This window comes from Hydractinia symbiolongicarpus, chromosome 15 (assembly GCF_029227915.1).
Source record: "Hydractinia symbiolongicarpus strain clone_291-10 chromosome 15, HSymV2.1, whole genome shotgun sequence".
NCBI lineage: Eukaryota > Metazoa > Cnidaria > Hydrozoa > Anthoathecata > Hydractiniidae > Hydractinia > Hydractinia symbiolongicarpus.
In genome coordinates, this window is record NC_079889.1 from 10693075 (window position 1) to 10707222 (window position 14148).

Genomic DNA, 14148 nt, shown 5'->3' on the forward strand with positions numbered 1-14148 from the left:
AAAAACATTGTAGCCATGGATTTTAGTGCCCTGTAATTGCCATATTTATTCCTTTCCTTTTGTCCACACTTTTTACAAATTTTAGTTTGTCTTTATATTACGTTTTTCAAATGAGTGAATATTTTTATTTTGGCATTTTTAGCTTAGCTTATAAACTATTTATCCACAGATACTTCTGTTTTATATTTTTGGTCCAAATCCAAGACATTCCAAAATTGAATAAAAAACTTTTGAGTGTAATCGACAAACAATATGTTTTTTCAACTTTGGCTGTTTGAATCAAAGAAATAAATTAATTTTTGGACGTTTTGCAGGACCTTATTCTATGTAAAAAAAAGATTAAGCATTCATCAATTAAAACGCTTTTGTATTGTTTTTATAGATATTCTGCAACTTCAGGCTCAGCCTCCACCAGATCATAGAATATTTGACATATATCAAAAATTTAAACATGCGTTAAATCTACTGGTAAGTGAAGTAATAATTTTCAGTTATCTTAAGAAGGATGAGTAAAAGTGTTGACATAATTTTAATTTTAAAAGGACTGTACAGTGAAAAGTATATATACCTTATATCAATTCTCCTTTACTTGTTGTTAAAGAAATCCCCTTTGTTCGCTTCGTATTTTTGTTATTATTAAGTTCAACCTTTTTGCTTATTTACTTCTTCGTGAAACATGACCTTTGGCGCACCAACATTGCGGGAATAAGTCTGCATTGAAAGTGTGGCTGGATAAATATGTTTGCTGTATGACGTTAAGCAATTCAGAAACAAACTATAACAACCTTATTGTATGGAATGTGAGGCAATAAGTTCACGCTACATTTCTGTCATTGCTATTTTTGTTTCCGACATTAATTAAATACACGTTAACTTCTGAGCTTGTACTTTATGTACATTAACCTTTCTTAGATGCTGCTTAAGAGAAAGGTTGAACCAAAACCAACATGTGCAATTTTTTGTTTTAATCTCAAATGTTTACCTAAATAAAAACCCAAACTAAACGGTTCCTGGGTTTTAAATCAGAAAAAGGGGATTGTTCCATATATTTGTATAAAAGAAGTTACACAATAGCAATTCAAAATAATTTGTTGCTTGTGTTATAATAGAGTAGCTTAGAATTTCTAGTTTTGATCCAGTTACTTATAAAAAGGTAGCTAGATTACAGCTAGATTACAGGTGCAGGCCATTACCATCAACAACCATAAATTATTCTTAACCAGAGTGGCAGAAGGCTTTTTGAACAATTTTTTTATTATATAATTTTTTTACAAAACAGGTCAAATTTGTTAATATATGTAGAATTTCCCTTTCAAATTTCAATATTCCTTTTTTAAGTTTAATTTTAATTTTGTTGTAGGGAAAGTTACAGCCCCATATAAATGAGCCAAATGCACCTGAACTCGTGCACTATCTGTTTATTCCACTTGGAATTATTGTTAAAGTAACAGGGTAAGTGTGTCCATGCCTAAATAGTGTTTGTCAAAATATGGCATTAAAGAATAATTAAATTTCCTAAGTAAACTAATTTGTTTGTTTGTTTATTTCTTGTTTGTTTGTTTGTTTATTTTATTGTTGATAAAATACTGAACTTTTGTCCTCATTTTATGAATGAGCATTTCTCTTGTAGCCTTTTACCAACTTTGTTAAAAAGGCAGCTTTATGAGGAAATTATTTTCAAGTTCAAGTTCTTTAGTAGTTCAGTGACTGTAAATGGCCCATCTGCAATATTTGCGTACATATGGTACATATTTTTGGAAGCCTGCAAAAGTGTCAGCTGTATTTGCAACAAGGAAATGGAATTGATCTTTAACAATAATAAAAGTGAAAATGTATTCTAAGGGAAGCAATTTCGTATTAAAGTGCTTAAAGATGTTGCCTTAGAAATTACCATTTATTTTCAGATTCAATACTATTGTTTTCCAATTTTTTATTAATAAAAAGATATTGTTATTGTTTTGTGCTAATGATGTTGTGTTTTATTTATACTTTCTTCCCTCTGTAGTATCGAAAAAGCAAGACCGGTTGTTGAACCACTACTTACTGCGACATCTGTGGACCTGCTCGAGCAATGTCTCGATTCGAAAAATTATCAATTTTGGCAAAGTCTTGGACCAAACTGGACATTAACAAAGTAAGATATGCTGTTCCGTTCTGATATTTGGATTTATATGGTTGGTTTAACTGACTGGATTACAAACTCGACATGTCAGGGGGTTTATACAGAAGATATCGATAGCTAAGATAGCTAAGTTAACATTTCATCTAAAATCAATAATTTAATTTAACATCCTGTGTTTTAAATAAATTTAATTTTGCAGCAATTGGAAACTTTACGTGAATGGCTATCCATCCATTGATCTTGAAATAAAATACTGTTTACTGTTACCTCAAATGATTTTGAAATTTGACAAAAATTTGTGACTTTTAGATCATCGGATCGATTCAAAGACAGATATTTCAACCTGTACATACCTATATTTATTGACGGGTGGATTCCACCTGAGATTGTAGCCAATGAGAAACAAGGAGCAGCTGCCAAATCAACAGCTGTCATGGTAGCAAGAATGCAGGTATGTCCCTATGTAATTTTGACTCAATTTTCATTATTTGCACAGCTGCATGTACCATTTCTAGTTTTGATTGGTGAGGTGCCACGTTTGCTTCTTGGAATAGCTATAACTTTATATTCAAAGTAAAGGGACGGCAAAAACAAGAACCTAATGGACTTCCCTTTTAATTTTTCTTCAATTTAGAAAAAATATCTAACCATAGCACTAAGGGAAAGATATTACTATTGACATTATAAACAGTCCAAATGAAAGTTTTTAGGCTTTGTGTTGCTTATATCTCTTTCCTTTATTTGTATACTCTAATTCCTCGAAAAATTTTTCAAGAGATGTTTTAGCACTGGGTTTTAGCATTTATTAGGTACTGAGAATTGATGTTTGTTCAGTATGAGATACTCTACTGAGGAAATGCAGTACTCTAGTTTTCGTCATGGCATGAATAACATTGTTTTGTTATGTTTTGTATTTTCATGTTCTTACCTCTCGTGTGTTTCGCACAAAAGAGCACCTACTGACTCGGATGAATGAGACTAACAACAACAATTGTTTAACAAATTTGAATGAGCGAGACTAACACGAAGACAAAGAAGATCTGTGTTAAGATGCTTCCAGAAAGCATGATAACAAAGAATAACTCATAATGAAAGTTCCTTTGAAAGAAAGTATTGAGTAGAATAATAATAATAATTAACTTTTTTCGCAGCTCGAGTTACTTTTCATCTGAATGTTGGTTTTGTCTCCAGGTTTTTTCTCTTTAGAAGCGTTTATCAAATTTAGTTGCACTCAAAAAGACTACTTTTAGGAATTGTATTTGACATTTTTTATAATTAAACATCTGGAATGACTGTCTTTCAGAGGAACTTTTTATTTATAACAAATTTCTATTATTTTTAATAAATATTAATTTATATATAACTAATTAAAATGATTATTAACATTAAATGTTGCACAAAGCACTGTCTGCTGTCATACATTGCACTTGTCACGATGTCCATGTCATCTCTTACTGTCACATGATTTGTTACATGGTGTTATACATGGTGTTATAACCTGACTAACAACTTTTAATAATATGCACCCATTTGCACAATTATTCTGTGTCACTTGTTGCATTGTTGTTTCTTGTTTTTGTATTATTCCTACTGTTGTTGTTATGTTTTTGTTATTGTTGATATTGTTGTACTATTTGGGGTGTTTGTATGTTGTTGTTCTTGTTGTTTCTATCAATGTTGTTTTATTGTTCAGGGTTCGAACAAGTCGAGATAACTAGCAAATCTCCTCAATTTTAAAAAGCCTCCTCAGATCACCTCTAAACCTTTCTCAGATCTCTTCAGTTTTTAAAAGTGCGAAAAATGTTACATCTGGCAGCAGTGATTTGTTCTTCACTTATGACATCCACCTTTAAAGCATTCTAAATTTTGCTCCAAAACAATTCCGCCATCTTCTCCAAAAAAGATTGCTGCAGGAAGAGTGGCAACCATATAGCCATTTTTTCTATTACTATGGTCAAGAACTCAGCAAAGTTATTCTGTGTAATTTTTGTCATCATCATAGAAAAATGGAATTCGATTCTTAGTTTAAATTCAAGAAAAATTTCTCGACCTGTTAAACATTTTTACCTGATAGCATGAAGAAAAAGTATTTCTTTCAGATTGACTAATCAAAGTATTGCAATACACTCAATTTCTCAAAGTCAAGTATGGCATGTCAACAGTTGTTGTTTTTAACCATATGCTATAATTTGCAATACAAACAAGATTAACCTTTAAAAACCTTCAATTCCCACTGGTAAGGTTTCCTTACTGCTAAAAAACTTTTTTTTCGTGTTCTGCTTATTTCTCTTAATTTTTCCCATTAGACAATACATTTTAAAAGTATGTGCTGTCAGCCTTATGTTAAAAAAAATTGTTAAAAAACTGAACAGTTTTTAGCAGAACCTGATTCATTGCCACTAACATATATTACTTATTGGTAAACTTGGTTTATCAAAGAAAGGGAAAACTGCTTTTACTGTTTTTACTGTGCTACATTATACATTGTATTGCAACTTACTTAAAAGTAAAAAGCTGAGTTATAGAAAAGGAACATCTGGATAACTTATAGACTTTATGTAAGTGTAAGCTAAAACTGACCAAGGCATTCCAACACAACAACAGTGTTCACCTTAAATCAAAGCTGACTGATGATAAAAATCAATTGTGTTTTGATGTGATTCTCTTTTGGTACATTTTTACATACTGGACATATAATGATTTGATTTCAACAATGTAAACTCATCAATTATTCCCTAAAGGAGTCTTTCCTTTATCTTTTCTATTTTTTTGTGGTTTGCTTTCCAATCCTGATCACGCGACCCATGCATGTTTATATATGTGTCAATTTGATCAACTTGTTTTGATTTACATATCAATTTCATAAACAAGAATGCGAACAATAAGTATCTTTATAAAATGATGAAAAAATTACCAAAAAAAATAATACACACCATGTGAATTGAAAATCCAGCTATTTTCAATTCTTTGTGATTTAAGGAAAAGTTAATGTCTTGGCAAAGTGTGCAACTTATATCATAATTATGTTTGCCTCTAAACAAAAAATAATAGTGACGAACTATGCCCAATGTTTTTAATTCGTCTGTACAGTTGACTCTCCCTAAGGGGGTGTTCATATGGAGAAATAACAACCTGTCAAACCAGGTTGCCCCTGTTGTCCGAGCTCCTGCCTTAGTGGTATTTTTCTTGTAAAAAATGCTTTGCATCCATAAGTAAAAAAATGCTTGCCTAACTGAGATCTTGGCATACTGGTACCAGGATCACGGTTAAGTGGACTGTTTTTACCATATGATCGCAATTTCTGAATTCAGCCTGGTTAGTCGGGCTGAATTCAGAATGTTTGCTCCGTGAAAAACTTTAAGCTTTCTAAATTTGCACAAGTTCATTATAAATGCTATAATTTCGCTTTTAGGTTTCTACAATAAAAAGCTTATATTTAAGAGTTTGTATGTGTGATTAAAAGATATGCTTTTTAACTCAAAAAGGGATGATGAACTATGAAACAAGGTACAAAAACTGCTCTGTATACATCTTTTGATGGATGATCGCAATGAACACAGAACATTTTCACATGTGCACAGCATGTATTGGTATTGCTATTTGACTTGAATATCACTTCTAATGGAAAAAGTTGGAGGAGGGGGGTGGAGGGGGTGAGGTAAAGCTACGGGCTCTGCCCCGGGGCTATTGTTATTTGTGATGTGTTTTTTTGTTTTGTTTTTTTGATGTTCTTGTTTTTAATGTTGGTCTTGTTTGTTTTTATTTTTTGTTGATGTTTTCAATGTTTTTGTTGTTGTTTTTGTTAATATTGTTTAATGCTGTTGTTGTTTTTTGTTGACATTCTAAGGTTGTTGTTGTTGTTGTTTTGTTGTATATATGCGTGCATCTTTGTCAACATAAAAATTGTGCATGCATTTCCTTTCTCTTCACACGCGATTCCTCTTCACAATCCCTGATTTCATATTCAGTGAACATACGTGCATATATAAAGCTTCACATATTTCATTTCTGTATTCATTCCTATGTACTTGAAAACCATCGAGTTTGCTTTTTATTTTTTATCATATGCATAAAAGAATTGCATATACAATGCAGGGATGCCTACCATATTCGTATCCTATATTCTTACATCTACCTAATACATCACATATTATGTCATATGTTTCTCAATCATCATGTAAAATAAACACCGTATTGAACACTCATCACCATGCACAGGGCCGCAAAACATCCGCACAAGCAGCTTACACCAAATCCACTGTCATATTAGCAGCCATGAAATTCAAACAGCTGGGACAGCAAGCTCGTGAGAAAAGACAGAACATGTCTCGATCGACCAGCAGCAGTGGCATTTTGCAGTATGATCTATTTTTTATTTTGTTTTTGTTTTATATATAACCAGTTATTTTTTTAAAAAATCTTGACAGTAAAGTTTTAAAGTTTGCAAGTGTAATTTGTGCTTGCTGTTAAAATCTATAAAATCTAAATTAGTGAAAATGGTAAAAACCGCAAAAATAATAATCAAAATAAATTATAAACATATGAAGTGATAAATATTGAAACAATAAATATTGAATAAATGAACGAATGGATAAATGAATGAATAAATGAATGAATGAACGAATGGATAAATGCATAAATTTTGTGTGAATTATTGAATAAAACAGTAGCCAAAAAACACAGTAGAAAATTGCTTCTTTAAATGCGAAACCATGAGGGTGAACATTCATACAAAGTTTTTTATGAATGTGTTCATTTCTCTCCCTCTCTCTTTCTCACACTTTGACGAGCAGAAAACAAATGGATATGACCACATCGACTCAACTTCTATTCCATCACCACAACCTCCCAAGACGCCCACAACACCGACCCAAATGACGCAGCAATATTTGTTAGTAAATATATTTTTATTCTGATTTCTAAAAATTAGGTGAATTAAACAATAATTTTTTGTTAAACACTAGTTAGCATGATATATTTGATTTTAGCAACAGGTAAGAATATCTTTAATTCATAGCAAAGAGGTTAATATCGTCCCAAGAGAATTGGGAATTAATAAATGGATACTATTACCAATAATTCTCCTAAATGATTGGTTATTTTGGATAGTTGGTTCTCTTGCATGATTGGTCCATTTTTATCTCCACAACAGTCACAGTAAATCTAATTTTGTCTTGTTACAACGCGTTCTAAAATTTTAATTTGAAGCCAGGACTGGAATAAAAAGAACCAATCATGTAATTCAGCCAATGATGTTACACTTCCACAACATTGAACCAATCAGATTTTATAACCATAATGTGCAGATTTCCAACTTCATTTAACAATAAACATTTTCAGCTCCTAGTTAATCGTAGAATAAAATTTGCTTTTATGTTAAATTATAAACCTCAGGACTCAAACTTTGTTTAACTGCCTCAAGAATTTTAAAGTACATGTATTTTTAAGAAACACATATTCTTTCAATCAACATCTGATACTACCATTTTTAAAATTTAACTAAGCATGTAAATCAAAAACTACACTCCGCCCCTTACAATACAACCCCTATTACACCCTCCTTCACAGCTAATAAATTTGTGGCATGTTTTCAGAGTAAACACAGCAGATATTCATAACCATCATCTCCACCAAAGAAACAACAGTATAGACAGCAAACCACAATATCGATTGGTTGGTATTGTGGTCTACGACTACCTGGCACATAACAACAAAGAACTCACCATACGTGCAGGAGAGAAAGTGCACGTAAGTGAAACATTGCATCGGGGTGACAGTTATGAAAGAGTCCCTAATTTTTAGTAATGTTCTAGAATTTAGTTGTTGTTTCTACCTGGTCTTTTTGCCGGTGAGTGGAAAAAGACATCAGTAGGGTATTTCCCTGCATTTTTGCTGTCGATGTACTTTTTGACGCATGGGATCTTTGCTTTTTTTTACCAAAAGCTTCTTACAATTTCAGATGTTTTAAAAATGTTTCAAAATGTTGCTGTTAACTCACTGTTCCTGTTTTAGATTCTTGACAATTCACGAAGATGGTGGCTAGTTCGTAATGGTCACGGTGAACAAGGCTACGTACCTTCAACTGTGTTGGAGATTCCTGCCACAGGTATTTTTATCTTATCGTATCTTTCCAAAATTATAATTCTGTTTTCGCAATCTAAACCACTCCATGGCTTCCAGTTTCCACATATTTTCTATGTTAATCTTGTACTGTGTATATTATGTTGTTACCATTGTTGTTGTTGTTGTTGTTGTTGTTGTTGTTGTTGTTGTTGCTGTGTTGTTGTTTTAAAGTTTTGTCTGTTGTATTGGAAGTATTTTGGTATGTAAGTTTTTCTGATCATACTTAAAATGGAGAACTCTTCATATCATTTTAAATGCTAACTTTAACTGATCACGCATTTGAATTGGTTTTGACAGCACTTCATAAAAATGGCGATAATCACTGCTTCAATTTTTTAAAAACTATTTGTTTACATTCAGATTCTGGTAATAGTTCGCCGATTAATGATATCCATGGTTTCACGCAAACAAATGGCGGTGTAGTAATGAATGGAAACAGTGGCATGGTAAGTGTAACCTTCAGTGTGGACGATCGATTAACTTTGGTGTGAATAACGGAACGACACCTTGTGTTTTACCTGCTTTGATTGGGATCCGTTTTTGTTTCTACAGTGTGTCTTCTCTCACTATCCGTTTTTGTTTCTACAGTGTGTCTTCCCTCACCATCCGTTTTGTTTCTACAGGGTGTCTTCCCTCACCATCCGTTTTGTTTCTACAGGGTGTCTTCCCTCACCATGAAAACCTTATCAAAACTTGAGCGGAAAATAGATGATCTTGAAAACATATATGTGTCATGCTAGAGAAAAATATTAATAACCTTGAAATATTTTTGAAAAAGGTTGTTGTAACTAGGGGTTTTCTTGTTTGTTTTTAAAACCTTTAAATGTTGCGAACATTTTGCTTAGAAAACTTGAAATATGGCGAAATTATGCAAAAAAATAACTTCAAACAAAATACAAACAAAGAAAGTGTTGGAAGACGCCATGTGATATTTTTACAGCGGACTTAAAATCTTTGGTTATTTGGCCAGATTCAAACCCTCAAAATGTTGCTGACGTTAACATGACCTTTTTTCAAATTCCAGGCTTTTGTGGGCCTTGACTGGATTACAATGTAAATCGGACGCGTTTCAAAGTGCAAATAGCGCAGTTTAAATACTGCCTATCTAACATACGCATTTGCAAATGTAGCACATTCTCAGCCTGTGGAGAATTCATGAGTTATGATTTTTGCCAACTCTGCACAATGGTTGAAAAAGTGCCTTTGTCTCAAAACTTTGGTGGTGGAGTTGTAGATAAGAAGTACTTGTAAACTAATGTTCAAAACGTTATGTAAAACTACATATGCAACACCTCAATACATATCAGCTAGCTGTAATAGAGTTTGTTAGGAAATGAAGCCATCATAATATTTCTCAGCCATGCTTCTTCAAAAAAATTCGGGTAAAAAGACTGCAGTACATAAAGGTGTATTGTCAATGATAATAATAGAAATTTCGTGCTTTCATTATGATAACATATAACAAGAATTATTTTTATATTTATTTATTTTTTTTTTACATATTAAACAGGCTAATGGTCATATTCATCACCAAACACAAACATCCTCCGTCCCATATTCACCCAAATTTGACAGCAACCAAAATTACGTCAACGATAACTCCCTGACACAACATCACCAACAGCAACAACAACCGCAACAAACCACCACTCCGGTCATAATATCAGTGCGGTTACCGGACGGAAGTAACGTCCAATCAAATATAGATGGTACACACATTATAGCCACGCCGGCGGGTATGAACACTTCTACTCAAGCATTAGGAACTTCTCCTCAAGGAATGGGTACATCCACTCAAGGAATAGGTACGTCCACTCAAGGAATGGGTACATCCACTCAAGAAATGGGCACTTCTGCTCATAGAATCGGTACATCTAATCAAAGCATTGGTGTATATTCTACTCAAGGAATAAGCACAAGTGTACAGACAGTTAATACAAACGGTATGCAGAACAGCAGTGGAAAAGAGTCTCCTGCATATGCGGTCGTCAAAAAGAAGCCAGTTTCTGCTCAAACATCGAATGGTTTTAGTAGCAGAAATTACCAGAAGACAACTGTTGTCACACAGACGCAGACAGCATCCCAGAACAGGATGTCACCACCGAAAACCGCAGCGGTGCCTCCTCCACCCGCTCCGCCGCCACCACCCGTACCACCGCCAGTATCGCCAAAACCGCAGTCATTTATTGTGTCGAAAGAAGCTAATCGTAAGTTTGTCTTCTTTAACCTTTTTTCGTTAATTCTTGCAGGTACCGATATTCATTTAAGAAATTTGCGAGTAAATTAGAACGCAATTTTTACCTACGAATTTTAATTGCAACCAATCATCCACAAAAAGGACTAGCCGTAAATTTTTTTTTTGTCGACCCGCATAATTATCAGCCTGAGAAAATAAGTTACTATTAGGGTCCCGAAAAAGTTAGTTATGAAATTGCATTGATTGATTTATTTAAGGAATCTTGTAGCAGATTCTGTTTGTGTGGAGTTTCATTTGTTTAATTTATATTGCAGTCGAATGTCGAGAGCAGACACCTCTCATTAACACTCATTAACTCTAAAGAGTTAATTCTTCGAACTAAAGGACAAAAATTGGGTGCACTGATAAAACCATGGGGAAATTCTTATAAAATACTCTGAAATATCTAATTACCCATATAATTTTGCTACAGGAAGTTCCTATTTTTCGTATGACTTGTTACATCAGCATTGCACTCAACTACTTTTGCCATCCAAATGATCCTCTCGAAATAGTAGTCGGTGACATTGCAGAAAGAAAATAATTGCACTAAAGTTGTCAAAAATAGAGTGTTGACTGTATCTTAAATGTGTGCATGTTAACAATAGAGATTTTCATTTCTCTCTTTTTTTAGTTGGATCTGTTCTAGTTGGATCTGTTCCTGAACCTAACTCTAACTGTAAGTATTTTAGAAATTTCTGATTAATATTCTTTCTTATTTTGCGTATGTTCTTCTAAGCGGGTTATGTGAGTTGAAGTCATTTAAAGATTGCTACACAGCATCAAAACAACTTATATTGACGCGCGTATCCTAATCAGAAAATATATCTATTAACTCGAATTGGATTTCTATGTATTCTAAAATATATTTACCTTGTTTAGTCAACTTTTCTTACCTTGTTTAGCCAACTTTAACTACGAACCAAAAGGAGGAGACTTACAAAGCGAACTGAAGAACAGACTGTCTTTATCACTCAACCCTGTCGAAGTGCAACAGTCGCAAGAGAAAGTTCCAAACATTGATGCTGGTATATTTGTCTTTGTTGTTATTGTTTTTTATACCGCTATTGAAAGTTTGTTATGCTACCATTTTGTCTCTCGTTTCAGTGGATTCACAGACTTCTTTTTGTTTACATTTGCAATTTCCCACACCGTTTCTAAGTTGGTTTTCTTTGTTACAAAAAAAGAACTTCTATCTCATTCGAATGACATGTCTCTCGTTTTAGTGGATGTCTTTATTCCGTTGTATAAAAGTTCGACAGCTGATGACGTCAGCAGATGGTTGTTTAAACTTGGATTCAGTGAGAGGTGAGGTGAATTTGAAACATGTCAGTGGAAGCTGCTATCAAACATTTGCTATATATAGTCTCAATACTTCGCGAGAATTAATTTTCGCGAATAGAGAGTTTTCCCAATATATTTGGCGGGAACTAATACTGGCGAAATTCAGTTCTCGCGGAAATTACTTCCCTTAAAGCATTTCCATATTGACGAAACACCTGATCAAGACACAATCGAGAATTATAAAAAGTCAAAAATAAATTCGTTCTGTTTCCCTATAAACTTTAATGGGGGTGAATTTTACAAATATTGGCCAATTTGCTGAGTTTTATGTTGCAAAATTTTTTAACAACACCGATTCATGAAAACTTGGGAACGCGAAAAAAATTTTGTTCTATTAACTTATCTTTGTGAAAAAGATCCTAACCAAGTATGATCTATTTCACTTTCAATTTTATGCTTTGATAAGAAAAGAATGTTTTCACTCTCAACCGTTGAAATTTTTAAGTGTAATTTATGGCGATTTTCCAAAATTGATGCTCACGAATTTTTTTTTCGCAGAGCCTTCCAAAAAATGGTTTGTCCGTAAAAGTAAATGTCTGCAAAGTTTTTGTACTTAAGTAATGAGGGAGTATTTAATGCAAATCTTTGAATCGAATTAAAAGTGAAATCAAATTCTGGAAATGAAGCGATCTCGTAATTCCTAAGTCTGAGTAATTTTTGTTGTAAACATTATTTCACAAACAACAGAGCTGGATAATTGTACAAAATAAAACCTAAAAACCTTTTTATTTTAAGTTTAGATGCAATAAACACTTATTTTTATTTGCAGATCGATTGATATTTTGAAAGGGAAGACTGCGTTGGACTTGTTTAAGATCAACAAAGAAGATATGATCGATTTGTTGGGTAATGATGAAGGAATTCAACTTTACGAAGAGTTACAAGTACAGAACGGTGCTCAAAATGTAAGTTTGTTTCGCTATAAATTATAACCTTGAAATTAGACTAAAAGATCTTAAAAACCCGTAAATATCCATCATTCTCGAGATACCTTAAAAAACTATTATTGTTTTTGCTTTGATTGCGCCTACGTGTCTTCTTTGGGTGATAAAAAATCGTGGAATATCAGCCAGGATCATCACAAAAAACCTAACCTTAAAAACACTCTGAAATATGGAGACCTTTTAAAGGAAATTAAACAGTCATCTTGTAAATGTCAAAAATATAATGCTCGGTGGTGTAAAGATATAATTTTAGGGGACGAAGTTACTCTAGCAGACATCATTCATAGCAGACATTATTTATAGCAGATATCGTCTACAAAGCCTCTATGTAGCTTTTCTATAACGCACGTCATTTTATTGTGCCAATTATCATTACCCCTAAAACTGACCTCTTCATAGTGGATACGCCCAAATTTTGTTTTTTGGTCTCAATCAAAACAATAAAAATCTCACAGGAAGCAAAAAGTTTAAAGAATTAGATTGTCTTTGCTAGAAAATTTAAAATGTCAAAGTCTTACTTTTTTTAAAATAATAAAGCATACCAATTTGACTCCCGTATACGTCTATCTGTCTGTCACGCAAAATGGTAACCGCAGTAGCGAGACACACGAAATGCGGTTGACTTCTACAAAGATGTTTCACTGTACCGCATGAGCTCAATTTAAAGTATTCACACCTTTTTCGGCATGTTAAAGCACTTGAACAAAAATCTCCCCGTTCAGGATTTCGAAAATGACACATGATTTTAAATGGTGTCTTGTATTTTCACCCATAATTTTCTTTTTTTTTTGTATTCTTCTATCCATATTTTGTTTTTTCTTCGTTTTGTTTACACATTTGTCTTTGGTCGTTTTAGCGTCATAAAACTCTCACAGAATTCCAGGTAAGGCTGGTAATTTTCATGTGCTGTATGTTACTAATCTGCGCCCTTCTTTGCAAATTACGCCCTTTTAAAAGTTGCCCCCTTTCTTTTCTAAGTCACACCAAGGGCGTTAAAAAAGTTATATATTTTTAGCGTGCTTTGGTGAGAAGATTGCAGAAGCGAGAACAGCAACACGATATGGCACGGGTATGGACGATAAATTACGTAAACTGTGTGGTATTTCATTACTGTTGTATTCCCGCTGTTTTTACTTTGCTTTTTTTTGGTTTCTTTATTTGTTTTATCTTCTCACGTTTCTACAGGCGCATCATCAGGGTCAAGATGCTAACTCAACAGCATCACCCTCGGACATGTTGAAGGTAAGAAGTAGCACAGTGTGTGTTTAATCTAAGTGTAAAGTGACTTTGTTTTAGCTATCTTTTCAAGGCATAAAGTGGCGCTACTTTGACATCTCTAAAATGCAAAATTTGAAGTAATGCATCTTTGTTTGAACCCT

The 14148-nt window shown here is 33.3% G+C and overlaps 1 protein-coding gene across 10 annotated transcripts in view; it reads left to right on the plus strand.

The window, feature by feature from the left end:
- The window catches only part of LOC130628896 (epidermal growth factor receptor kinase substrate 8-like), a 43079-nt gene that overhangs the window by 26662 nt on the left and 2269 nt on the right, over window positions 1-14148 (plus strand). For 9 of the 10 annotated variants that reach the window (XM_057441938.1, XM_057441945.1, XM_057441940.1 and 6 more), the window contains 16 exons: window positions 383-468; window positions 1361-1452; window positions 2006-2134; window positions 2432-2573; window positions 6341-6480; window positions 7717-7870; window positions 8135-8228; window positions 8606-8691; window positions 9756-10452; window positions 11116-11160; window positions 11387-11509; window positions 11708-11789; window positions 12595-12730; window positions 13626-13652; window positions 13785-13838; window positions 13955-14011. In XM_057441938.1, the coding sequence (XP_057297921.1) occupies window positions 383-468; window positions 1361-1452; window positions 2006-2134; window positions 2432-2573; window positions 6341-6480; window positions 7717-7870; window positions 8135-8228; window positions 8606-8691; window positions 9756-10452; window positions 11116-11160; window positions 11387-11509; window positions 11708-11789; window positions 12595-12730; window positions 13626-13652; window positions 13785-13838; window positions 13955-14011 (2144 nt within the window). Of the gene's footprint in view, window positions 1-382; window positions 469-1360; window positions 1453-2005; window positions 2135-2431; window positions 2574-6340; window positions 6481-6915; window positions 7014-7716; window positions 7871-8134; window positions 8229-8605; window positions 8692-9755; window positions 10453-11115; window positions 11161-11386; window positions 11510-11707; window positions 11790-12594; window positions 12731-13625; window positions 13653-13784; window positions 13839-13954; window positions 14012-14148 lie in introns of all 10 variants that reach the window. The other variant, XM_057441939.1, reaches the window with a different exon arrangement.